The sequence below is a fragment of the Salmo salar genome, chromosome 21 (genome assembly GCF_965601325.2).
Source record: "Salmo salar chromosome 21, fSalSal1, whole genome shotgun sequence".
Classification (NCBI taxonomy): Eukaryota; Metazoa; Chordata; class Actinopteri; order Salmoniformes; family Salmonidae; genus Salmo; species Salmo salar.
In genome coordinates this window covers 44231610-44256706 of record NC_138311.1, presented here as the reverse complement: position 1 = coordinate 44256706, position 25097 = coordinate 44231610, and the positions used below count along the sequence as shown (strand labels likewise).

Below are 25097 nucleotides of genomic sequence, written 5' to 3'. Positions count from 1 at the left end.
CAGGGACATGACGATAAACACTGTAGCAGGGGCCAGGGTGTAATTTGGGGGGAGGTTTGTACCGGGAATAGGGAGAACTGGTCAGGTCAGCTCACTTAGCTAAACCTGCCAAAGACATAAAGGGCAGATAGGGACTGCTCTAGCAATTATCTTACTGTACTGACTGACTGCCACACCCAGACAGACCAACGACTGGGACAGCCAATCATAACAACAAGTGCCATTTTATAACTTTGGCCTTTAAAGAAGCAGATGTTGGACCAATGGACCCCCTGGTGATTCCTGGACACCATGACAGACAGACCCAAAGAAGTCAGGAATAAAGTAAACATCCCTAACATAGAGTTAGTTAACATAGAGTTATAACATAGTTAACACAGTATTTCTACTTGCACATCATCATCTGCACATCTATCACTTCAGTGTTAATTTGCTAAATTGTAATTATTTCACCACTATGGCCTATTTATTGCCTTACCTCCCTAATCTTACTACATATTGTGTTATTGACTGTACGTTTGTTTATCCTATGTGTAACTCTGTTGTTTTTTTGTCACACTGCTTTGCTCTATCTTGGCCAGGTCGCAGTTGTGAATGAGAACTCAACTGGTCTACCTAGTTAAATAAAGGTGAAATAAATAAATAAATATATATATATATATATATATATATATATATATATATATATATATATATATATATATATATATATATATATATATATATATATATATTTGTTTTAAGATACATATATGTAAGTGTTGTATTTAATACTGTGGCGTTCCTATTTAAATCAAAAGCCAAAATAACAGATTGATTAGATGAATGAACCAATGGAATGACCAATTAACAGCTAATAAAGCTAGGCAATACATTCAAATCCCTGAGGTACATGTCTGGTCAAATGTCTTAAGAGGACAATCTAAAACCTTACTGAGTAGAGTGGTAAATGAAGTAAAACCTCTACAGCACTAGAACACTGACAGCTGAAGGCTCAGTGACGCCCGCTCGCTCTCGCATGCCGAAATCAACTGACCCATCATCATTAGCGTGTGTGTTGCTGAGGAAATCAGTAAATGTCACCCCACCGGGACTCAGCAGCAGTGTGTGGGCTGGGCTCGTTATGGGGGAACCACTACCAGTAAGACAGAGTGAAAGTATTCTTGCATGCCAGTAGCTCCAAAGCCTCCTTTCCCTGTTGCATCCAATGTGAAAACATTAACTGCAGTGGACCCCCATGTTATTCAAGGTAGTGGGGATGTCATGGTTCACTCTCTTAGCAATTAAACAGATATGCTGAGGTTTGTCCTAAGAAGAGATGGGCCCTAGCCTAGGCCTACCTACACACGTCATCAAATGTCATGGAAGTATGTTACAGGGCATGAGAGGATACAATTAGGCTACAGTGTATAAAAGCATTGCCAACCATAACGACTGGCAAAGAGCAGTGTGTATTCTGATGCAAAGTGCTGTTGAATGCAGCCCTTGCTTTTACTGTCCTCTAGTGTAGCCTAACTATCCATCCCTCCTCCCTGCCCAGAGCCAACTAAGGCCTTTTCAGTCATATGCTAATCCTTCCTAATATTAAGGATAATTGGGCCACTCTCTTTCTTCTTATTTGGGTCTGTTTGGTGACAGAATGACATCCTATTATGGTCTTTGGTGAAGATCTTCACATTCACATCCCTAAACAAACACAAACAGGCAGACTAAACAATGCATCAGGGAGGTTGGTATTATTCACCACATCCTGACTGGCCACTGCAGTGGAAGCTCAGTTCCATCAGAATAAAATGCTGGCTGCTGCACTACAGCCTAGGCCCAATTGTTTTCTGTAGGACACTGACATCATCTTCATAACGTGGAAGTGGAAGCTAGTCCCAGGCTTAATCTAGTCTCTGACACAGAGGACAAGTGTCATGATAACCTAAGTACTTAAAGTGGGCGATAAATGACCTGAGTTGATGTGATAACTAGAAATAGAACTATATGTTTATAACAATGTGAACTACAGTTTGTGTTTCATGATCCTTTAAACTACTACAAGTATGATGGTTGTAGCCATCAATTGTCTCTTTAACAATCACCCATATTAGCACACTTATTTCATTTCAAACTTTACATTTCTCTAGTATAGGCTACTTATCGTAATAAACAATATCAGCAAAATGCGATAAATGATCGGTATGGTCGGCGTCCATAATTTGGGGTTTATCGTCCCAGCTCTACTAAGTACATGTCATGATAGCCTATTTAGCAAACATTTTGAAGATTTGTTTGAAGCTCATAGACACTGACATTGATTTGAGTATCAACCAATAATACATTGGCAGTATGTCCTTATCAGCTAACCAAAGAAGGACACACTCTCTCCTTCCCGCCTTACCTTCTTCTCTCTGGTCGTTGAGAGCCATGTTCTTCAGCGTGTTCTTGTCCACAGCAGGCAGGCCGTTAGCGTTGTCTGTGTAGGACGGACGGTAATTAACATCAGACCGTGAGCGGTTGTGGCCTTTCTTAAAGGCGGCGTTGGAGGAGTTAGAGGAAGTATTGTTGGTGTCCTTGGTGTGGGCGGCCAGGTCATTAGTGGAACGAGCACGTCTCTTTTCCCCTGCCTCAGAGCCAGCACGCTGAAGGCCGAGGGCTGGTCAGCCCAGGCCACGTTACGTGGGGACACCTCGGTCCCCTGCTCCCTGGCCAGCAGGCCCCACACCCCGCTAGAGCTCAGCTTCCCCAGGGCTACAGACATCTCCTGCAGCTTGGGGTGGTGCTGCCTGGGCTGCCGGACCCCCTCCCCTCCCTGTCCTCCACCTCCGTCCAGGCAGTGTAGGAAGTCCTCGGTGGCCTCCAGGGCAGGGCTAATGTCCTCCACCTCCTTCATGGTGCTCCTCGGCTTGGCCCCGTGTAGAGGCTGTTAGGGGAGGCGGGGTGGTGGTTCTATGGGCAGGGGACGATCCAAGTGGCTCTGGACCTCGCAGCTGAAGCATCTGCAGTCTGAGCCCCAGAGGGAAGCCATGTTCCTCGAGGGCAGGAGGCTTCTTCCAGGAAAACAATTCCTCTTTAACACAGCTCTGCTAATCAACTAGCTAGAGGTGAAACACTCTTATTGAGTTTATGATAGCTCTGGCCTTTGCCAGAAATTCTCATGGCACAGTTTTGGGGTGGCACTGCTTTTCTTACAGGCTGATGGCTCTCTCTCTCTCTGTGTGTGTGTGAGTCAGCTCTCACATGAATCCACATGAGGATGTGTGTAACAAAGAAGAATGCTCCTCCTCCACATTGGATGATGATGCCATCAAAAGGGCACAATGTGAGGCTTCACTGTGCCATGGGACAGAAAAGGGAACAGAAAAAGGAAACGTGTCAGGGTTGATTATCACTGAACAGGGTGAAGATCAGATATGTTTAGCAATGAACAAGGCTTAGCAAGCTTAACATTTCCTGATCTCATCAAACAACATAGGCATTATCCAGTAAGGGAGGGAGTAAATGGAATAGCCTAGTCTAACACACAGACAGCTAACCTGTGCCTCAGGCTTGGACCAACCTGGTTGGGGCGGGGTTGCCTTCCTTCTGGCCAGACAGTTTAGCCTCTCACTTCCAGGGTGTTGCAATTTTTCTCTTCCTCATCCCTCGCTAGCTCTCTCTCTTCCTCTTTCTCTCTCTCTCTGTCACTGACAGGCCCATTGCTCCCTCCCAGCTCTGGGTTTTTCACTTTCTTCCAGACATGAATTATTTAGAGGACATCACCACTAGCCTATCCCTGGATGGCATACACGCAGCACTTCACTGGGAAAGGGGGGTGATGTGAGGAGAGGGGGTGAGTTGGAGGGAGGGAGGGAGGGAGGGACGGAGGTGAAGGGCTGAGGTGGGGGGGTAAGGTAAGGGGGTGAGATAAGGGCCGGCCGATATATCAAATTCATGTTTTAGCACGATATTCCACATGCCTGTAGCGCAACAATCACGTTTAATTTAAAAATGTGATTATGTCTGCTTGTTTTCATATCTTTTTGGTCTCGTCTCCTTCGCTCCTTCTGTGCACCTTCCCATTTACACACACAAACCAAGCCACGCCTCCTGCCACTCACAACAAAGATGAGAGATCACTACTTCCTCTCTGACAAGCGGTTTCAACTCGCTATTTGCATTTGAGGTTTGGTCGAAGGGAATCGGACATATGGTCAGGTAGTGTATATTATCCGAAATCCCCCATAAGTCTGGGGGAAAAAATCTGGATAATATTTTGAGGCCATGTCACCCAGCCCTATGTGAGGAGGGGATGAGGTGGAGGTGGAGGGAGGGGTGAGGTGGATGGATCAAGGAGGGCAGCCAGGCCAGATGAGGCTGTGCTTAGGAATGTTGTCATTGTGAGCCCTGGGCAGGGTGTAATTCTGCAACTCCATGTACAACTCCAGGTACAGTAGCTACAGGGATCTGACTCATCAATCTCTCTTCAGCAATGAGTTCACTGCATCCAATGAAACATTGTCATCATGGCCATGTTCATAGCAAATGATCATCCCACAGACAATGATCCTGCACTAAAGAGAACAACCAGCTCAAAACTAGAAAAACATATTCAACCATCCCCAAGAGCATGTGTAAAAAAACAAACCACATCCTGGTGACCTTGTGCATGACTGTCTGAGTGACCTAGTGCATGACTTTCTGAGGCAAGCAGCAAGGAGCAGCAGTCACAACTGTGTCCTCACCTTACCCAGCAGACTAGCAGGTGTGACACAGAAGCACACTGTCCCTCCTCACTGACTGTCTATTTACATCTCTCTCACACAGCAGGCATCATATCTTCCCTCATTGCAGTAGCTAGGACAGGTGTGTGTGTGTGTGTTTGTAGTCTACACATCTGTATATTGTCTATTCATTTGACATGAATGAGGTAACTAACTGAAGGAGTGGCTCTGGTGTAGTTAACAATTCATTGATCAATACAAGGGGACAGCGCAGTCAAGACAGGTGCCTTGCTTATAACTTCTGACAACAGTGCAGCATGCAATGCAATCAATGCAGCTATCCTAGCAAACTAGTTTGTTACCGTTTTACATATACGTCCAGACCAGCTACATCCTGATTCAGTGGTTCACTAACATAGTTAGCTAGCTAGTTCCAAGCTAACACCGAATATTGGTTCACTTCTACTAGCAGGTGTGAATGTCCATCATCTAGTTAGCAAGCTAGCTAACAACGTCAACTAGCCTCCCATCCTTGAACAATGTCATTTCGATTCTAGCGGTAAAACCATCTAGCTACACGCGCACATATTTATCTATATTTATATTTATCATTGTTAGAAAAAATATATATGCTAAATACCTACAAACTCGGTGTCGAAAGAATAATTAATAAGTCTTGACTCACCTGATTCTGTTTACAAATATATCATTTTCTGGTCCGTCAGAGAAAACGTTCACCGGATAGAACTGATAGTTCCTTCATTAAATGTTCCGTCTCTTGCAACTTGTGTGAGTTGGCCATGCATTCTGGAGAAAGGGTGTCCTGATTCTCAACCGTTCATTTTCCGCAGATCAGTTCAGAGAAATTACTGTAGAGAGTTGTCAATTCTGCAATAACATGGGATTTATAATTGATTCTATAAGTAATAATACAACAGTATGGTACTACTAACATGATAATTCTGGTGTAATTATAATCTCAACATGGATGGAAACAACATGATAATTATTACACAAGTGTATGTAGTAATAATAATTGAGAAACTTTTGGTAAGTTGACAAACCTTTCAGTTACTACATCTGTGCCTAATTTATTCTGCATCCATATGTCTCATTGTCCCCCTGTGTTTTGCATGAAAATAACATCGTTTTTTTTTTACAATTGAACATTTGAAGTCCTTTTAAATTACTCCAACCCTGTTTCATACCCATTCCTCAACATCACACAAATTAACCTACAGTTGCGGCAAAACCAATATAATACTAATTTAATGACGAAGGCAGGTGACAGCAGCAGGGGCCATGTATCAAACTGAAAATCCTCCAACAAAGGTCATAAAGACATTTCTCTAATGATGAATCTGAGTGGAGGGGTGGAGGAAAGGGGGATGAGCAGGGAGAGAACGGAGCATATTTTTTTCCTAATGGGGCAAAGCTAGCGGTGCTTGAAGCTACCCAGTGTCCATTGTGCTGACCCTACAGAAAGAGAAACATCAGTCTCTTTCAGGCCAGAGAGAGAAACACAGTAATTATCGTGGGCTCTCTCGGCTAAACATGCGATCTCCCCTCCCTCGATCCCTCAGAGCCCCCCTGTACCCTTTCTATGTGCTTATTGTTTAGGCTCGTTAAAAAAATCCTTCTCTAATGAAGGAGGAGGGGGCCCTGCCCGGGCTAATGGGCTCAAATATGTTCCTCTCCGGACCATTGTTGTGGGATAATGGCTCTATGAGCCCCAGCTGTAAACTTGCAGACGCCATATTGTGTATGACCTACATAGAGCTGCATGTGAACTCTTGCTAAATGCTATTTGTCCCAGCAAACTCTCCTCTCTTTTATTTTGTTCTGAGAGGAGAGTCAATTATGGCAGTCAGCCTTTGGTAGAGATGCAGGAGGATGCAGAGAGGGACTTATAGTTGGATATGTTTTACAGCTGTAATACTGTAATGTATAAATGCCTTCTCAAATGGGATATACAAATAAATAGAGAAATATATTATGATAACCTCAAGGACACCATGGCGTTTAACACAATTGTATAACATGTAGCACAAACACTACTAACATTGAATGGTATTTGTTGCTTCGTTCGGATACTCAAAATAAATGTTAATTTTCCAAGTAGAAATGCTAATTTGTCCCATATTGATTATGTATATTTGTGGAGTACAATGTCCTGGTCAGTGACGTTGTAATATTATTTGTCATCTTCCTCCAGGAAAGACACAACAAACCTTTAAACCTAAGTGGATACGAGATTGACATTGCAAATAAGGTAGCGTCAACGTTAAGAACAAGACCATGTCTATCCATATCCCCTCTAATTTTTACATCTAACAGCACTCTCTCCCTCTCTCGTTCCTTGACCTACGAACTCCACTCTCCCTCCCTCTATTTCTCTTTTCTCTCTGTCTATCTCTCCCATCCATCTACCCCTTTATTTTGATTATATCCTCCTGTACTGATGACTAAATTATGATTGGGTTTAAGGATGGCAATGCTTTCATCTGGCCAGTGTTGTTCTGCTCTCTCCCTCTCCAACACAAAAGGCCCGCTACCTCTGCTCTGCTCGCCCGCTTTTGAAGAGTAGAGTGGCTGTTGGGTCCCCATGGAAACGGCAGCGAGGAAGCCTCTTATGTCCTCCCTACCGGAGCAAGGTGTTCTCATATCAGAACAGAGACAAAGTTTAAACACAGACAGACACAAAGAAAAACACAGCTCTTATCTTAGAAATCTTTGGAAAGGAAGTGATTTCATGAGAAATAGGTGCAATTTGTCTTTGTATTATGATCAGTTCTCTTTATGCTGGAATGGCATTTTTTTGGGCAGAATGTCTTTTTGATAGGTAATGCTAAGTCCCTTAGACATCCAGTACATTTCAATCCTAGGTAAAAAGGTCAAACAGAACAATCATGTACCATTATATGTGCTGTACCATAGGGCCTGTAAAGGGCATAGTATGTTATAATTAAGCAATAAGGCATGAGGGAGTGTGGTATATGGCCAATATACCATGCCTAAGGGCTGTTCTTATGCACAATGCAATGCGGAGTGCATGGATACAGCCCTTAGCCGTGGTATATTGGCCATATACCACAAACCCTCAAGGTGCCTTATTTCTATTATAAACTGGTTACCAACATAATTAGAGCAGTAACAATAAATGTTTTGTCATACCCGTGGTATACAGTCTGATATACCACGGCTGTCAGCCAATCAGCATTCAGGGCTCGAACCACCACTGTTCTTAGGCGTCGTGATTAAGAACAGCCCTTAGCAGTGGCATATTGGCCATATACCACACACCCTCGTGCCTTATTACTTAAATATCATTCATATAGGATATCAGAGTGAGGATTGACAAAGACCGCATTGAAAGGCAGCCCAATGTGTAGCAATAAACATTTAGGACCACAAAACTAGAGGTCCTGAATGTGTTCAAAGCACAGACTAAACCAACACGGTGTCAACATACACTACATGACCAAAAGTATGTGGACACCTGCTCATCAAACATCTCATTCCAAAATCATGGGCATTAATATGGAGTTGGTCTCCCCTCCACTCTTCTGGGAAGGCTTTCCACTAGATGTTGGAACAGTGCTGTGGGGACTTGCTTCCAATCAGTCACAAGAGCATTAGTGAGGTCAGGCACTGATGTTGGGCGATTAGGCCCGGCTCACAGTTGGCGTTCCAATTCATCCCAAAGGAGTTCGATGGGGTTGAGGTCAGTGCTCTGTGCAGGCCAGTCAAGTTATTCCACACCGATCTTGATGAACCATTTTTGTGTGGGTGATGTAGTCAACTTGTTTGCCTTGGGGTAAGTTGAGCCAATGGCCACCATACCCCATACAAATTACTATAATTTAGTCAGTTTTACGCAGTATTTTTGCAACGTGTCATGCATATGAACTCCAGATAGTGCATTTTTATTGTTTCAAAGCAGACATCGTCATTCCCCATGAAGGGAAGATATCCATTCAAGCAGCAACAAGGGATGAAAACAGACAATGAGATTGAAGGGGTTCATTGACAAAAAAGTTAGCTAAACATATCAAGAATCTTCTGACCAGTTTCATGGGCTAAGTAACCTCAAATGCAGAGAACTTACAAATTGGAATATCGAACCAACATCCCAGACAACTGGTCAAAAAATGGAAGGGTAAGTGATATTGAACTGAGAGATCTTTATCTGAATGTAGGCATACATTTAAGATATACAGCATACCACACCCCTTTCCCATGAATTAAACGTTGACCTACCAGCACCATCACACGATATCAGCACCCACTTACCGCAAGGCACCTCAATTTACATAAGTTGTGCGAAGAGACCACTTTCTTTGAACAAGCGATGTTTTCAAAACTTGTTTACATGAATTCTGATTATTTCCAGTGATACACATCCTGAAATACATGTAGATGTCTTCGTTGGAAAGTATACCTTATTTACCTCGACGTAGTGATGCCGAAAAATTAAATAATGCCTCAGAACATCAGCCTTTCTACAGCGCAGAGATGGTCATCTCTATGGTAGTCGCTTACTCGCGTGGGCCTTGGGAATATATTGACCGTTTTAGATAGCTTCCAGCAAAAATGCTTTCTTTAAGACTGCCAAATGAGTTTTGGTTCAATACCAGCTAATGTGTTTACTCTCTCAGAGCTGATATGTGGGGCTTCTTGAGCTATGTTGTCCCATCCATCCAGCCAGGTTTTAAAAAATAGTAACCACTGTTCCCATTCGCAGCTAACAATCCTGCTCTTTCAGTGGCAAAGCCATCCATGTGGAGCCTCAGACTGGTAAATGAGACTTCCTTCTCCCAGACAAAATCCAATTACGTTGGGACAATAGTAGCAGCCCTACAGGCTTTGATACCTTTTTGGAAGCCTTGGTTCTCGCCCTCTTCCATTGGATGTCTGAGTGCCTCCGTTTCCTTTCTTTTCCTCTGGGTCTATTCCCCCATCGCCGCTTGCACTAGGATTAACCGTGTGGATTCCATCTGGTGCAAAAAACCTAATCATGCCAAGGGTGCTCCTGACTGTGTACATGTGGAAGGTGCATCACAGTAGGCCTATACTCCATGTGGACATACCAGTCATACAGTGCTTTAGAAGGATTTGAGGGATGTTGTACTGCAACTGATAATACGTTGGATACAGTCTATTGTCACGCTATTACACCTGATGAGCAATGTCACTCGGATTACAATGGCACCATCTGGTGGCAAACTGTAAGAGACTTTAAAATCTTCCAAAGTGTTTTTTGTAAGATCGTGGTGCTAGATAAACAGTTTTACAACATAACATTAATGGGGTAATAGAAAATAAATACTGAACGCACTAGACAATTCTCCCCAAAACCCATTTATTGAGTTGATATTCTGACCACACTGTCAAGTACAAACCTGCATATCCTCTTGTTCTGGGTGCTTACTGGCAGATGAAGGTACATTGACACTAGTTTCTGCATGAGGGGGTAAGGTGTTAAGTGTGTTTTTAATATCTTACGACCTCTTCCATAACCACAAACAAGGAGTGAGTGATGCTAGTATAGCTTTGTGAATCAATGACACCAAGTCAGTCAAAATCTAAACAGGCTACAGTAGTCATCATGACATACATACATACATACATACATAATGGTGTGACAGACTGAAGTCACTTTACATAAGACAAGGCAACAGACGGGTAAGATCACCCTCAGGCAGGACTGGCAATCACTGCTCACTGACCGACCATATACACACACAACAAAAAAAAAATAGGGGGACCTTAGTGCAATTAGCGTAAAGAACACTGGTTATTTCTGTGTCCATCATTCATTAAAAATAAAAAAACGGTCATACATGGCAGAATCATATACACATACTTCACTCGGCAATTGCTTAAAAATCACAAGTTATGCTCGTGGATCTCAAATTAGGATTCAGGCCACTTAGATTGGCTGAGTGTTACCAAAAGATATGGCTAGACCATAGTGGTAAGTGATCAATGGAGAAGAGGGCCTCACAACCTGCCCAGGGACTGCGGTTGAAAATTAGCCGGCTGGCTAAAACCAGCACTTTTACTGAAACGTTGATTAATGTGCACTGTCCCTGTAAAAATACAAATAAACTCAACTCAGCCTACATCTGAACCCTACATATAGTAACACAACATGGGATTAATATAGCGCTTTTCAAGGACCAAAGTCTCTTCACAATTGTAAAAAAGAGAAATACAATTTAAAAAAAGAAAGTTTACAAAAACATTAATAAAAGAGAGGGGTGGGCTGAAATAAGAGAGATGTATCAGTGTATGGGGAGGGGAGGGTTGGGGTTAGGATACGAACCTGGTTTAGGGTAAGGGGCGTGTGGGTTGGTAGGGGACAAGGTGGTGAAGGGCTTTGTAGGTCAGAAAGAAGAGCTTGTAATCAATGCGTTGGGAGACAGGGAGCTAGTGAAGTTCAGAGGACAGGGGTGATGTGCTGCCAGTACTTAGTGTGAGCGAGGGGGTCGGGCTGCAGAGTTTGGAACCATTTGGAGCTTATTGAGGGAGCTTGAGTTGATGCTGGAGAGTAGTGAGTTGCAGTAGTCAAGACAGGAGGAGATGAATGCGTGTTTCAACGGCAGGACAGGGAGGACCTGACTTTGGCAGTGTTGCGGAGGTGGAAGAATGACGATTTGCCAGTCTGTCTTATGTGGTGGTCAAAGGAGAGGGTGGAGTCCAGGATGACGCCAAGGTTGCGTGCGTGGGGGGGAAAACAGTGGTGTCAATCGCAAGATTGCTAGCTTTGGCAAAGGTGGATTTGGTGCCTATGAGTAGGAGTTCCGTTTTATTAATGTTTAGCTTGAGGAAGTGTTGTTGCAGTCATGTTTTATTGCAGAGAAAGGGAATTCAATGTGGGTCACAGGTGGGTTGAATAGGGATTTGGTGCCGAGGTGATCTGGGTATCACCTGACCAAGGAAGATGAAGAGGAAGGGGCCCAGCACAGTACCTTGGGGGACACCCTGTGTAACTGCAGTGGCGTCTGAGGTATGGCCATTGAGGGAGATGTAGTGGGTCCGGTTTATGAGGTATGATTGTAGTCAGGAGAGTGCTGTACCCTCAATCTGATGGCTCAGTGTTAAAAGCGGCACGCCGGTCAAGGAGAATCAGGATGTTAAGGGCACCAGCATCAGCAGAGGTGAGGTCATTCACAACTTTGAATGCAGTTTCAGTACTGTGGTGGAAACCAGACTGGAGGGGCTTGAATTAGTTGTTGACTAGCAGGTGGGTTTGTAATTGGGAGGCAACAGTCTGTTCCAGAGTCTTGGAAAGGAAGGTTGAAAATTGGGCAGAAAGATGGTGTCCGTTCCTGCCATTTTTAAGATTGGGGGGGGCTGCAGCTGTTCTGTAGTTGGAGAGGTGAGATCCGTGGGCAAGGGAGAGGTTGATGGTGTGTGATATGGACAGAGAGCAGGCAGGCTTTAATGAGAACAGTAGGGAGAGGATCCAGGGATGGACAGAGAGCAGGCCGGCTTTAATGAGAACAGTAGGGAGAGGATCCAGGGATGGACAGAGAGCAGGCCGGCTTTAATGAGAACAGTAGGGAGAGGATCCAGGGATGGACAGAGAGCAGGCAGGCTTTAATGAGAACAGTAGGGAGAGGATCCAGGGATGGACAGAGAGCAGGCAGGCTTTAATGAGAACAGTAGGGAGAGGATCCAGGGATGGACAGAGAGCAGGCAGGCTTTAATGAGTAAGTTATGGTGTTGATGACATGAATGTTGAGATATAGGGAGAGTCAATGAGTGCAAATTCGTAGAGCCGGGTTTCAGGGATGACGGTTTGGAGGTTGATGGGGGGAGGGGCGGCTAAGAGAAATTGATCAGTCAGTGAAGTGTATTTTGGTGAGCTTTTCCTTGAAAATAGCTGAAGGAAGGAGTTGCAGAGTTCAGTGGAGCGAGTAGAGAAGGTGTCTTCACGAAGGCTGAAGTAGTTTGCTGACAGTGGAGAACAGAGTCCAGGAGTTCTTATTGGAGCTGCTGTTGATGTTGGAGAAGTAGGTGTACCTGGCAGCACTGAGGCCATCTCTGTAGGCCTCAGCGTGGACAGTGAGACCAGACTTCCTGCTCAGGCGCTCCAGGCAGCGGCCAGCTTGCTTCAGGGCACGGACCTCAGGGGTCAACCAGGGGGAGAAGGACACAGGACAGAGAATTGAGGAAGACAGCAGTGTTGACTTGGGCAGCTAGTTCATCGGGTGAGTTGGGGGCGTGGTCAAGGGGCAGAGCAGATAGCATTAGAGAGTTGGAGGGGGTCAACAGCTTTTATGTTGCAGAAGGAGATGGTCTGTATTGTTGGATAACATTGAAACAGTCCAGAACAGCAATGAAATCTGAGGCAAGTTGAGTGTAATGAGTCCACATGAATATTCATATTGCCAAGCAACAGCAAGCAGGGGGAGAGTGGGACAGCAATGGCAAGTAGTTCAGATGTGAATGATTCATTTGCTTTGGGAGGACATCCCCCTCCCCTGGACAAGACACCTCCTTGAAGCAGACAGACTGCTGGTGGGGGGAATGATTAAGTCCAGAGGGTCCTAGGTCTTCTAGAAGCTCTGGTTGGGTTCTGGCAGACAGTCCCCCGTCATTGGTTCAGTGTTGGCCGGGGCCCATAGTCCCTGCTGTCAATAGTGTGTGTGTTTAAAGTTGGGAGATGAGGTCATCACAGTTTGGGTTGGTTGGACATCTTGGTCTTCAGGTTCTCTGACAGTTTATCCAGGAACTCAAAGGTGTTCAGGTAGTCTGAGCGTTTGGTACTAAGAAGGGAGAAGAGAAGATGAAGGAAAGACAGAAAGAAAGACCGTTGGAGTCAGTCTAGTTTCATAGTCAGGTTTACTGTGCGTATGTATGCATGCATGTACACACGATGCATGCTACTCACCCTGCCATGCCTTTGATACAGATGGCCAGATCCTTGGTCATGAAGCCAGCCTCGATGGTCTCGACGCAGACGACCTCCAGGGCCTCAGCAAACACACGCAGCTCTGCGTTGTCATCCAGCTTCGCCCGGTGCAGCAGCCCCCGCGACCAAGCAAAGATGGACGCTGCGCTCACACACACACACACACGCGTTAGGGACATTTCAAAACGTTGAGCTCTTTTCCTAGGTCCTCGTGTTGCCTGTGTTTCTCTGTGCTGTAATCAATAGAAAACGCAGTTTCTTTGGACAAATTCAGGTAGGTCCCTCCCAGTTTGGTTTAGTTTAAGAAACGTTTTGCAACAGAATCAGCGTAATGAATACAGCCCTGCTACATGCAGATCTACATCCAGCAGGGGAATGAGCTGGGCTGAATGGTTTTTAAGAGCAGGCATTATCAGTCGGAGACAGAATGAAATAGAACATACATTGTATCCGTGTCTAATTTACCGATGGGGTTGGTGGATGTCTCCTTGCCCTGCTGGTGCTGTCTGTAGTGGCGTGTTACCGTGCCGTGGGCCGCCTCTGACTCGACCGTACGACCGTCAGGACAGATGAGCACACTGGTCATCATACCAAGGGACCCATAACCTGGGGTACACACAGAGATATTAAATACATCTGTCACAAAGTACTTAACAGCTAACTGGATATAAACGCTCAGAGACAGTGCCAAGACAAAAACTTTTTTTATCTGCATTCTCCTCAGTGTTCTGGAACTAAAAGTAATTCTATTGAGCTAGGCTTAGAATATTCCTTGAAAAATAAATTTAAAGATGACAAATTCAAAAATGGACTAGCGTCTGGATTACATCAGAGTACACTAGACTGGACTTAACTAGCTGGCCTTACCTTGGGCTACAGAGTCAGACTGGACGTCTCCGTCGTAGTTCTTGCAGGCCCAGATGAATCCACCATCAGACTTCATGGCCTGAGCCACCATGTCATCAATCAGACGATGCTCATACCAGATCCCCTTCTGCTCAAACTTAGAGCGGTACTGCCTGGGACACACGGGAACAGGGTTTACACACCTAAACCTCGTATTGTCCTTTATAAAGGAGTCAGATATTGAAAATATGCATAGTAGGTGGGGGGGCTTGTCGGCTAATTACCCTTTATCGTCAACCATACATTGTATGTGACTCGTGTATCGACTACATGCTGAAAAATGTATTGTCAATAGGGAAAATAAAGATTTACTCTAAATTTAAATGTCTGAGGCCAGGCAGACATACTTTTCATAGATCTCCTGGAAGATATCTTTGAAGCGTCCGTCGTACTTCTTGAGGATGGTGTTCTTGGTGCTGAGGTACAGAGGCCAGGCTTTCTGCAGCCCCATCTGGAAGGAGCTGTGGGCAAAGTCCCTGATGGAGTTGTCTGTGTTGTACATTCCCAGAGCCACACCACCTGAACCTGGAGGACAGAGACATGTATCATTCTCATGAAGATACTGTACACGCACATGAATACACGACACACACAGCTGCCGCCGCCGCCGCCCCCCCCCCCCCATTTTGCAAACAGAGCAATGGAGCCAACCTTAATCACACCCTCTAGTTAATCAAAATTCAATGTTTGTCTACAGTATGTGCAGGAGAGGGAGGTACACAGCTGATTTATCATTCAGAGTTAAATCAGATAATGCCGTTCTCATATTGTAATATTTACACTGCAAACATTTGTAAAGATTGTCATATTGACATACACAGGCTGGCACCATCGGCTAACACAATATTATATAACGGACAAAATCTATTCTGGATATTACTTTCCCTTACAAGCAAAGGTTACATTTTAAAATTGATTTTCATCGACAAGTAAACTTGTGGTTTTACCTTCAAAGTCATGGACCACAAAGTTCATTGGCTCCCCAATTTTGGGTGTGAATTTCATCTCCAGTCTCCCAGGTCCAGGTACCACAAAGTCTGTGGCCTTGTACTGCAAAGAGAAAGAGAGAGAAAGAGAGAGAGAAAGAGAGAGAGAAAGAGAGAGAGAGAGAGAGAAAGAGAGAGAGAAAGAGAGAGAGAAAGAGAGAGAGAAAGAGAGAGAGAAAGAGAGAGAGAAAGAGAGAGAGAAGAGAGAGAGAGAAAGAGAGAGAGAAAGAGAGAGAGAAAGAGAGAGAGAAAGAGAGAGAGAAGAGAGAGAGAGAAAGAGAGAGAGAAAGAGAGAGAGAAGAGAGAGAGAAAGAGAGAGAAAGAGAGAGAAAGAGAGAGAAAGAGAGAGAAAGAGAGAGAAAGAGAGAGAAAGAGAGAGAGAAGAGAGAGAGAGAGAGAGAGAGAAAGAGAGAGAGAAAGAGAGAGAGAAAGAGAGATCATAGATGTAACAGACAAGGGCTCCATCTAGTGGAGAAATATAGAAGTGCAATCCCTGTCTGGGGCAACCAGGCACTTGACTACTGTTCACTGGGTAGATGACAGTAACCTGTAATCTCAGAATAGATGACAGGTTACATTGCTGTTGGAGAGCTGAAAAACAGATGCATCTGGCCAAAATGAAACATTGTTATGGTTGGCTTCAACCAATTAGTAGTGTGGATGCAACCGAAAGAGCAATCCGAAATAGCACTGTATTACAATACATAAAAACATGTATCCTGCTTATCAATCCTACAGGCCATACCGTGACGTGACTCAAATACAGTAACCACCCAAAAGGTCAAGCTCCCACCTCACTTCTCAATGGAGTTGAAGCGTATTGACTACAGCATGGTGCCATGTAGAGGTTAGATTATTCTCTAGCTATAGTACAGTATGAATGATGGAGCACTGTGAGACGTGGAGCCAGTGTGGCAACATCATGGTCTAAAGGGCAACAAAGCCATTTAATCAGTGACTAACTGAGCATTCAGTGACAACGCCAGTCCATGTTTCTCTCTGTGAGCAGGCCTGACCACCACACCTCTAGTCGGCATGAAGTTAACATGTGATCAACTGGAGACTGTAGAATATCTCCTTTAATTAAAAAGGTGTTAACAGAGACGGGATGCCACTAACACATTGCTTCATTTACCTAAAGCAAAGCATCCATCCTTTCTCTCGAGGTAATCAGATTCAAGGAAGTGAGGGAGGAAGGGCCTAGAGAAACCTAGAGAGCCAATCATTAGGAGGGTGGGGCCTGGTATAAAGACATTTTGATGAATGGTTAGTAAGGGTTCTACTGCTGAAGGGGTGGTAAAAGGTTACCTGGTCTCCGTGAGCATGCCTGCCGATGATGATGGGTTTGACCCAGCCGGGCACCAGGCGGGGGATGTTCTTACAGATGATGGCCTCCCTGAACACGGTGCCTCCCAGGATGTTACGGATGGTCCCGTTGGGCGAGCGCCACATCTGCTTTAGCTTGAATTCCTCCACCCGGTTTTCATCCGGCGTGATGGTGGCACACTTAATGCCCACGTTGTAGCGCCGCGTCGCCTCCGCCGCCTCAACAGTCACCTTGTCGTCTGTGGCATCGCGGTTCTCCATGCCCAGGTCGTAGCTGAGGGAAGGGCAGATGAGCAGCAGGGAGGAGGATAATTGTTACCTTTAGGGTTCATGGGAGGACAAATGCTATGAAAAGTATGTGGGCCTGTGAAACCAATTGAAGTTAAATATGTTTCTAACAGAATAAAGCTAATACATTTACTGTGTGTTTTTGTTTGATGTCATTTAGATTTCTATAATGAAGTCAGTGGGGTTCCAATACAAAGCCTACCTCTGATGACTGAACCACCTCATCAGGGAGTTCCTACTCTATCAGGTCTAACAGAGCCACACTGTAGCAACCAGCACAGGACCCAGAAAACTAAACATTCCTGTTTCAAATGCAGCAGGAATTAAACACTTGCAAAAAGTAGAATGTATTTGTCAAACAGAGCAACATTCAATCAGTGTGAAATGATGTAAGTCACAGATAGGGTCACAAACTTGGTGAGAGGCTGAACCAGAAACAGTATACAATATGCTAACATGTGAACAAAGAGGCCAGTGTTCACAGGCTGCTGCTACGTGACTGAACTAATGAATTACTCCTCTGAAAGACCCAACACATCTTAGCAGGCGATGGGGGTGCTCTGGATTTCCACTAGTTCCCGCAAGCAAAAAGTCAATTGGCTAGATCGTAAAAAAAGTGTCTTTTTAATCTTAAATTTAAGGTTAGCAGTGTGGTTAAGGTTGTTTAACATTTTATTTTAAGAGAAATCGTATAAATAGACACAGCTTATGACTTTGTGGCAGCTAGTGACAACTGACCCATTTCTCCTGGTGGCATTGAAGTATTAGTTTGAGGTATTATTACATAAACAACTTCCCATTTCTACATATAGTACACAGTTAGAGACTGGGTTGTCTGCGCTCACAAACTACAACAATGCAAGAAGGAACACTGGTTTATTGATTTAACACTAAATTGAAATCACCCCACAAATACAGAACTAAAATGTGTGCACTGCACACGTACATCCAAAAAAGACAAGACTAAGCATAAATACCTCTCATTTCCTTGTAAGCGTTTCCTCGTGTAAACTGGGTTTTGTTTAACAACCTTTCACCCAGTTTCTCCCTCGCCTCTCCCTTAGCCTCCCCCTTAGCCTAGTACTACAACAATGTGCTACTCCACAGACAACCGGCGGTTAGATGTGCATCTCAATGTCATTGGGAAATCAACACATCTGAGACTAACATAGCACTACAGGCGGTGTGTAATGGTGAGAGCTGTGTGAGGCAGCACTACAGGCGGTGTGTAATGGTGACAGCTGTGTGAGGCAGCACTACAGGCGGTGTGTAATGGTGAGGGCTGTGTGATGCAGCACTACAGGCGGTGTGTAATGGTGAGGGCTGTGTGAGGCAGCACTACAGGCGGTGTGTAATGGTGAGAGCTGTGTGAGGCAGCACTACAGGCGGTGTGTAATGGTGAGAGCTGTGTGAGGCAGCACTACAGGCGGTGTGTAATGGTGAGAGCTGTGTGAGGCAGCACTACAGGCGGTGTGTAATGGTGAGAGCTGTGTGAGGCAGCACTACAGGCGGTGTGTAATGGTGAGAGCTGTGTGAGGCAGCACTACAGGCGGTGTGTAATGGTGAGAGCTGTGTGAGGCAGCACTACAGGCGGTGTGTAATGGTGAGAGCTGTGTGAGGCAGCACTACAGGCGGTGTGTAATGGTGAGAGCTGTGTGAGGCAGCACTACAGGCGGTGTGTAATGGTGAGAGCTGTGTGATGCAGCACTACAGGCGGTGTGTAATGGTGAGGGTTGTGTGATGCAGCACTACAGGCGGTGTGTAATGGTGAGGGTTGTGTGATGCAGCACTACAGGCGGTGTGTAATGGTGAGGGCTGTGTGATGCAGCACTACAGGCGGTGTGATGCAGCACTACAGGCAGTGTGTAATGGTGAGGGCTGTGTGATGCAGCACTACAGGCGGTGTGTAATGGTGAGGGCTGCGTGTAATGGTGAGGGCTGTGTGATGCAGCACTACAGGCGGTGTGTGATGCAGCACTACAGGCGGTGTGTGATGCAGCACTACAGGCGGTGTGTGATGCAGCACTACAGGCGGTGTGTAATGGTGAGGGCTGTGTGATGCAGCACTACAGGCGGTGTGTGATGCAGCACTACAGGCGGTGTGTGATGCAGCACTACAGGCGGTGTGTGATGGTGAGGGCTGTGTGCACACTGTGGTTGACCAAGATGACCCGTCCACTCACCCCACATCCCCAACCACACCGAATGCATTCCTAAGATTTATGAAACCAATGAGTGTGCCTTATAGACACAGAAACTGGGACAGCAGGAATAACAAACCTGCAAGAAACAAAACCAAAAAATACAACTCAATCTATCCTTCTCGCTTGACCAACTTCAGATGGCAATAATTTGATATATTTTTTTAATTACTGGAAAAAGAAAAAAACTGCCCATGACATTTGTAATAAGCATGACCACAGAGGTCAGGTCATGGGTAATCCCTTTCCAAAACACTTCTGCCCAAATGCACAAATCCCACAACACCTTCCCCCTAACCATCCCGTACAATAGCACAGAGCCACGCCTCAGTCGTGTGATTTTCTAAAATTACAAATAGTTGACTCATTAAGGTCACTCCCACAGAATTCTAAATGGTCACTCCCACAGAATTCTAAATGGTCACTCCCACAGACCAACTTTGAATAGTTGATGTACCCGGCTTATTATGTGCTGTGCACAATAGCTTGGAGACAAGGTTAGGTCATGGGTTTGGAACACTGGTATGAGGTCATGTGTTCCTGTTGGTTATAGAATGACTATTACAAACTATCATGTTGCAGCAATTTTGCAAATATTGTAAAAGTAGTAAGAACTTCAAAGCTCTTAAAAACAGACCTTAGGTGTTTAGCCTTTAACTGGCAGTTCTCAAAAACATTTCTGTTTTAAGACAGACACACTGAAAAGCACACGTACAATTGTAATAATCACAGCACTGCAGCCAATGTCGTGCGTGTGTTTAATATCAGTCCACAGTCTGAAGGTCTAGTGCAAAAAAGAGGACTGGACTTGAGCATAGGACCTGAACAGTTCAGATTTGACAGACCAGAGTTGTAGATCTTGGAAAGGATTCGTTCTGGATCAATCACGCCACATCCAGATCAACTAGTCTGCTGACGTCATGTGATCAGATTGTCTGGAGGGTCTGGAGGGTTTGGGTAATACACTGCTCTTTAAAACAGCTACCCCTGGGCACAAACAGCTACCCCTGGGCACAAACAGCTACTCACAATATCAATATGCATTGGTCTTTTCAAAAATGGTAAATTATTATGCAAGTCCCTTTGATCTGGGCATCACACTACCTTTTACCCAACACTTGAAACATGTCACACGTGCTGAATAGACATCTAACACAGGATAGCATGAGAGTACAATAAAGAACATGTTGCACAATAATGTGCGGTGACAACACACCTGTCCTTGGTGATATTTGCTAGTGTCTAGGGTTAGTGCAGAGCACAGCTACAATCAGCATTTTCCTCATCACGTGTGCATTCCTGTAACCTATAGGGTTTTCCTGAGCATGCGACTTAAGAAAAACTGAGCATTACATGACAACCTAGTGAACCCTGTAGCGAACCCTACCCACCCACCCACCCACCCACCTAGCGAACCCAACCCACCCACCTAGCGAACCCTACCCACCCACCCACCTAGCGAACCCTACCCACCCAACCACCCACCTAGCGAACCCTACCCACCCACCCCCACCTAGCGAACCCTACCCACCCACCCACCCACCTAGCGAACCCTACCCACCCACCCACCCACCCACCTAGCGAACCCTACCCACCCACCCACCCAGCGAACCCTACCCACCCACCTAGCGAACCCTACCCACCCACCCACCCAGCGAACCCTACCCACCCACCCACCCAGCGAACCCTACCCACCCACCAACCTAGCGAACCCTACCCACCCACCCACCCACCTAGCAAACCCCACCAACCTAGCGAACCCTACCCACCCACCTAGCAAACCCTACCCACCCACCAACCTAGCGAACCCTACCCACCCACCCACCCACCAACCAACCTAGCGAACCCTACCCACCCACCCACCAACCAACCTAGCGAAACCTACCCACCCACCCACCAACCTAGCGAACCCTACCCACCCACCCACCCACCCACCCACCCACCTAGCGAACCCTACCCACCCACCCACCCACCTAGCGAACCCTACCCACCCACCAACCCACCAACCTAGCGAACCCTACCCACCCACCCACCTAGCAAACCCTACCCACCTACCCACCAACCTAGCGAACCCTACCCACCCACCTAGCGAACCCTACCCACCCACCCACCCACCTAGCAAACCCTACCCACCCACCCACCAACCTAGCGAACCCTACCCACCCACCCACCTAGCAAACCCTACCCACCCACCCACCCACCAACCTAGCGAACCCTACCCACCCACCCACCCACCAACCAACCTAGCGAACCCTACCCACCCACCCACCAACCAACCTAGCGAAACCTACCCACCCACCCACCAACCTAGCGAACCCTACCCACCCACCCACCAACCTAGCGAACCCTACCCACCCACCCACCCACCTAGCGAACCCTACCCACCCACCAACCCACCAACCTAGCGAACCCTACCCACCCACCCACCTAGCAAACCCTACCCACCTACCCACCAACCTAGCGAACCCTACCCACCCACCTAGCGAACCCTACCCACCCACCCACCCACCTAGCAAACCCTACCCACCCACGCACCAACCTAGCGAACCCTACCCACCCACCCACCTAGCAAACCCTACCCACCCACCAACCCACCAACCTAGCGAACCCTACCCACCCACCTAGCAAACCCTACCCACCCACCCACCAACCTAGCGAACTCTACCCACCCACCCACCAACCTAGCGAACCCTACCCACCCACCCACCAACCTAGCGAACCCTACCCACCCACCCACCAACCTAGCGAACCCTACCCACCCACCCACCAACCTAGCGAACCCTACCCACCCACCTAGCGAACCCTACCCACCCACCCACCCACCTAGCAAACCCTACCCACCCACCCACCCACCCACCAACCTAGTGAACCCTACCCACCCACCCACCAACCTAGCGAACCCTACCCACCCACCCACCCACCAACCTAGCGAACCCTACCCACCCACCCACCCACCTAGCAAACCCTACCCACTAATTCAAGTGCAAGTCAGGCATCTCTCTGGAGATTCAAGTATCGACAGTCAGGTAAAACCTGAATCAGAGGAGCTTAAGCTGGTGTTGACAAGCTCGTCTGGTGTGACAAGTCTAACGCCAATGCCAACACCAACCCCCTCCTTAACAAACCCCTACCTCCCGTCCCCCATGGGTACACTGTCACAGAATCTTCCCACATATTGAATAGAAAAGACATGCTTGACCATCGTGTAGATTCAGAACACTGACACAACTTTGCTCTATTCATTCCAGTTCTATTTTCCATCTATGTATTTAAGGTATAGGAAATGTGTCAGAACCAGGAGGGCTACCTGAACTTGTCCAATAAGAAGTGCTCATTTTCATTGTAAAATGTTTCCCGCTACCGTTTGCTACAGTGTACAGTAATGACTACAGGCCCAGGTGTAGCAGCAGGTACAAGTCACCTGTGCAGGTCCATCTCCAGGTAGGGGAAGATAAGCTTCTCCTTAATGAGCTCCCAGATAACTCTGGTCATCTCATCCCCCTGCATCTCCACCACCGAACCTGCCTTGATCTTCTGGGACATCCTGGAACCTGGGGGAGGGAGAATACGAGAGAGTCAGTCAATAGTAACAAGAAAATGGCAGTTGGCAAGCCTTCTGCATGTGGAAGTTATTTCAGCAGTGATACAGTCAAGGCAGTTTTCCCCTGGTCTAAAGTTCATACTAAATTAATTTACAATTTGCACTTACTAGATTAGTGAGTCAGCATTTCTCTTCTATTAAATGCCATTTTGCTATACAGGGACAGTTTCAAAGATATTCCAACCTCTAGTTTTACAAGTATAACAGCCTCAACTGAACCAGAATTAGTTTTAGCACCTACGGCCCATTTCCCTAAACTGAAAATAGATAGCCTACTATAGCTACAAGCAAGATCAAGGCAAGAAACCTTGAGATACAATGCATCCAATCAACAAGGCAGTATTGGTGCTACAGTTGAGTCGATACATTGCTTCTTCTGAAAACTTCGTAACAATGTTTTAACATTCCACCCGGAAAAGTTAACCCCAGAATGTTACATAATTGCACACCGACTGGCCATCGTATGATGAGGAGGGGCTAATAGTCTAGGGATACTGGCAAAGACTAGACGAAGTTAAAGAATCTAACGTTAGTCTGGGCTAAATGACCTAATGTTAATCGCGAATAACCATTTACTGAATGTGTGCACAATCAGCTGGTGTGAGAGCTGTCATCATCTTCCTTCACAAATCTCAACAGGCCTACATCTCTCTCTCCCTCTCTGGATACATAACACATATTGCAATATACATGTTCGTATCAAATAGTCCACTGTATTTTAAAGACCCCGATGGTATTTCTTATGTCCAACAATGGTTAGTTACGCTATTGTAGCCACTGTTGCCAGACAATGGTGATTTAGCGATGATCAGACCAAATAAAAGCGTTTAGACCCAATATGACTAAGCATAACTTTGCAGTAGATATTATGAGGGCCTACCTTCGTTTTCTTACAGAACCACAATATGTGGGTAATAGTTTAGCCGGTAGAGCGTCTTGTTCTGCACGGACTGGTTCTAGAAGGCTGCGGCTACAACTGACGAAAGGAGAGGCGCGGTTTCATTTAAATAGAGGCGTCAACCAGGAGGGAGTTTGATTACACTGAACCGGGGTAAATCGGGTTATTGCCCGTCACCGGGCAAAAGCGGTAAGGGAGGAGCGCCTGGCTCAAATCGAGCTTGACAGGGCCACAATGTCAACAAAACAACATGATACATCGCTCAGAAACATAAAACCTGTATTTTCTAATAAATAAATATAACAATTTAAGTAGTTTCCCTTGGGGAGGCAGGTAAAGCGATATGTGTTTTTATAAAGAGCAAAACTTTCGTATGTAAAAACACTGGCCTACATAGAACTATGCCATTTTGGTTTTCAGCCAACTTCATCGTCGGCTTTAACTGGGGAACGCGGTTCATCCTCGGTAGAGAGCCCAGTTTCAAAACTATCGTAATCAATGCTAACCCGGTTTACCCACGCCATTAATCGAATCCCCTCCTGGTCAGCACCAGTGAACTCACCCACAAGACAGACACTCCCTGAACCAATCAGGGGAAATGTCAAAACCTAAACCAGAGACACCCCACTCACTGTTTTTGTTCTCAATAAAATAATGTATTACGTAGACCAGACCCAGTTGCTATTACATTGGTGTCTATGGGAGACACACCCAGTTAAGTAGACTGAAACGTCAATGGACTGAAACGTCCACCATCTTTTCCTAAACCAGCCAATAGAGTAATCACACACGGCTATGGGAGGGGTTTATGGGCGGGTAGCTGGTTTTTTTCCAAGAGGGTTGTTTGTGCTACGCGGTAGCCTCTATTGCACTGCGCGAATCCGTTTAATTTTATAATTTAACAGTTCATGTTAAATTATTAGGAAATGCAGTTGATTTAGGTTTTCCCAAACACACTAACCTAGGCTATCACAATTCTGGCGTTCCTACTTTATTACCGTATGTAATGGTCGTCTCCGCAGCTTTTTGAACATAGCCTGTTCATTGAGAAGGTGGCCTCATTATTGCACAAGTGCGAAAATGTATGATCATACTGACCTCCAAACCGTAGTCGATCTGGCGCACCGAGCATGTCTTCGTTAAACGAAGTATAGGGAGCTTCGTCTGCCTCAGAACGTATGCCTACAATTAATGACAGCCGCGTTCAACGTTTTGATCAGGTCGATGTTGCTACAGCTCGGAGGGCTTATTTTTAAAGTAAAATGTTGTGCAACATTTCA

General features: G+C 45.8%; 1 protein-coding gene and 1 pseudogene across 3 annotated transcripts in view; both read right to left on the bottom strand.

The window, feature by feature from the left end:
* Positions 1-5740, bottom strand: part of LOC106582373 (uncharacterized) — a 78898-nt pseudogene extending 73158 nt beyond the window's left edge. Inside the window, exons 1-2 of the transcript XR_014381984.1 lie at positions 5374-5740; positions 2387-3318 (exon numbers count right to left, since the gene is read on the bottom strand). The product of XR_014381984.1 is annotated as an uncharacterized LOC106582373 (transcript). The remainder of the gene's footprint in view (positions 1-2386; positions 3319-5373) is intronic.
* A 4293-nt stretch (positions 5741-10033) lies between these two features.
* LOC106582376 (isocitrate dehydrogenase [NADP] cytoplasmic) lies at positions 10034-25097 on the bottom strand. 2 transcript variants are annotated; one of them, XM_014165433.3, is made up of 9 exons: positions 24916-25097; positions 22740-22869; positions 16812-17103; positions 15465-15567; positions 14865-15042; positions 14479-14630; positions 14077-14217; positions 13591-13753; positions 10034-13465 (listed from the first exon to the last, which is right to left on the bottom strand). In XM_014165433.3, the coding sequence occupies exons 1-9, from the start codon at positions 24947-24949 to the stop codon at positions 13372-13374; spliced, it is 1287 nt and encodes a 428-aa protein (XP_014020908.3). In that variant the 5' UTR covers positions 24950-25097; the 3' UTR covers positions 10034-13371. The 2 variants fall into 2 exon arrangements, with proteins under 2 accessions (XP_014020908.3, XP_014020909.3); XM_014165434.3 differs by lacking the exon at positions 24916-25097 and adding an exon at positions 23800-23952.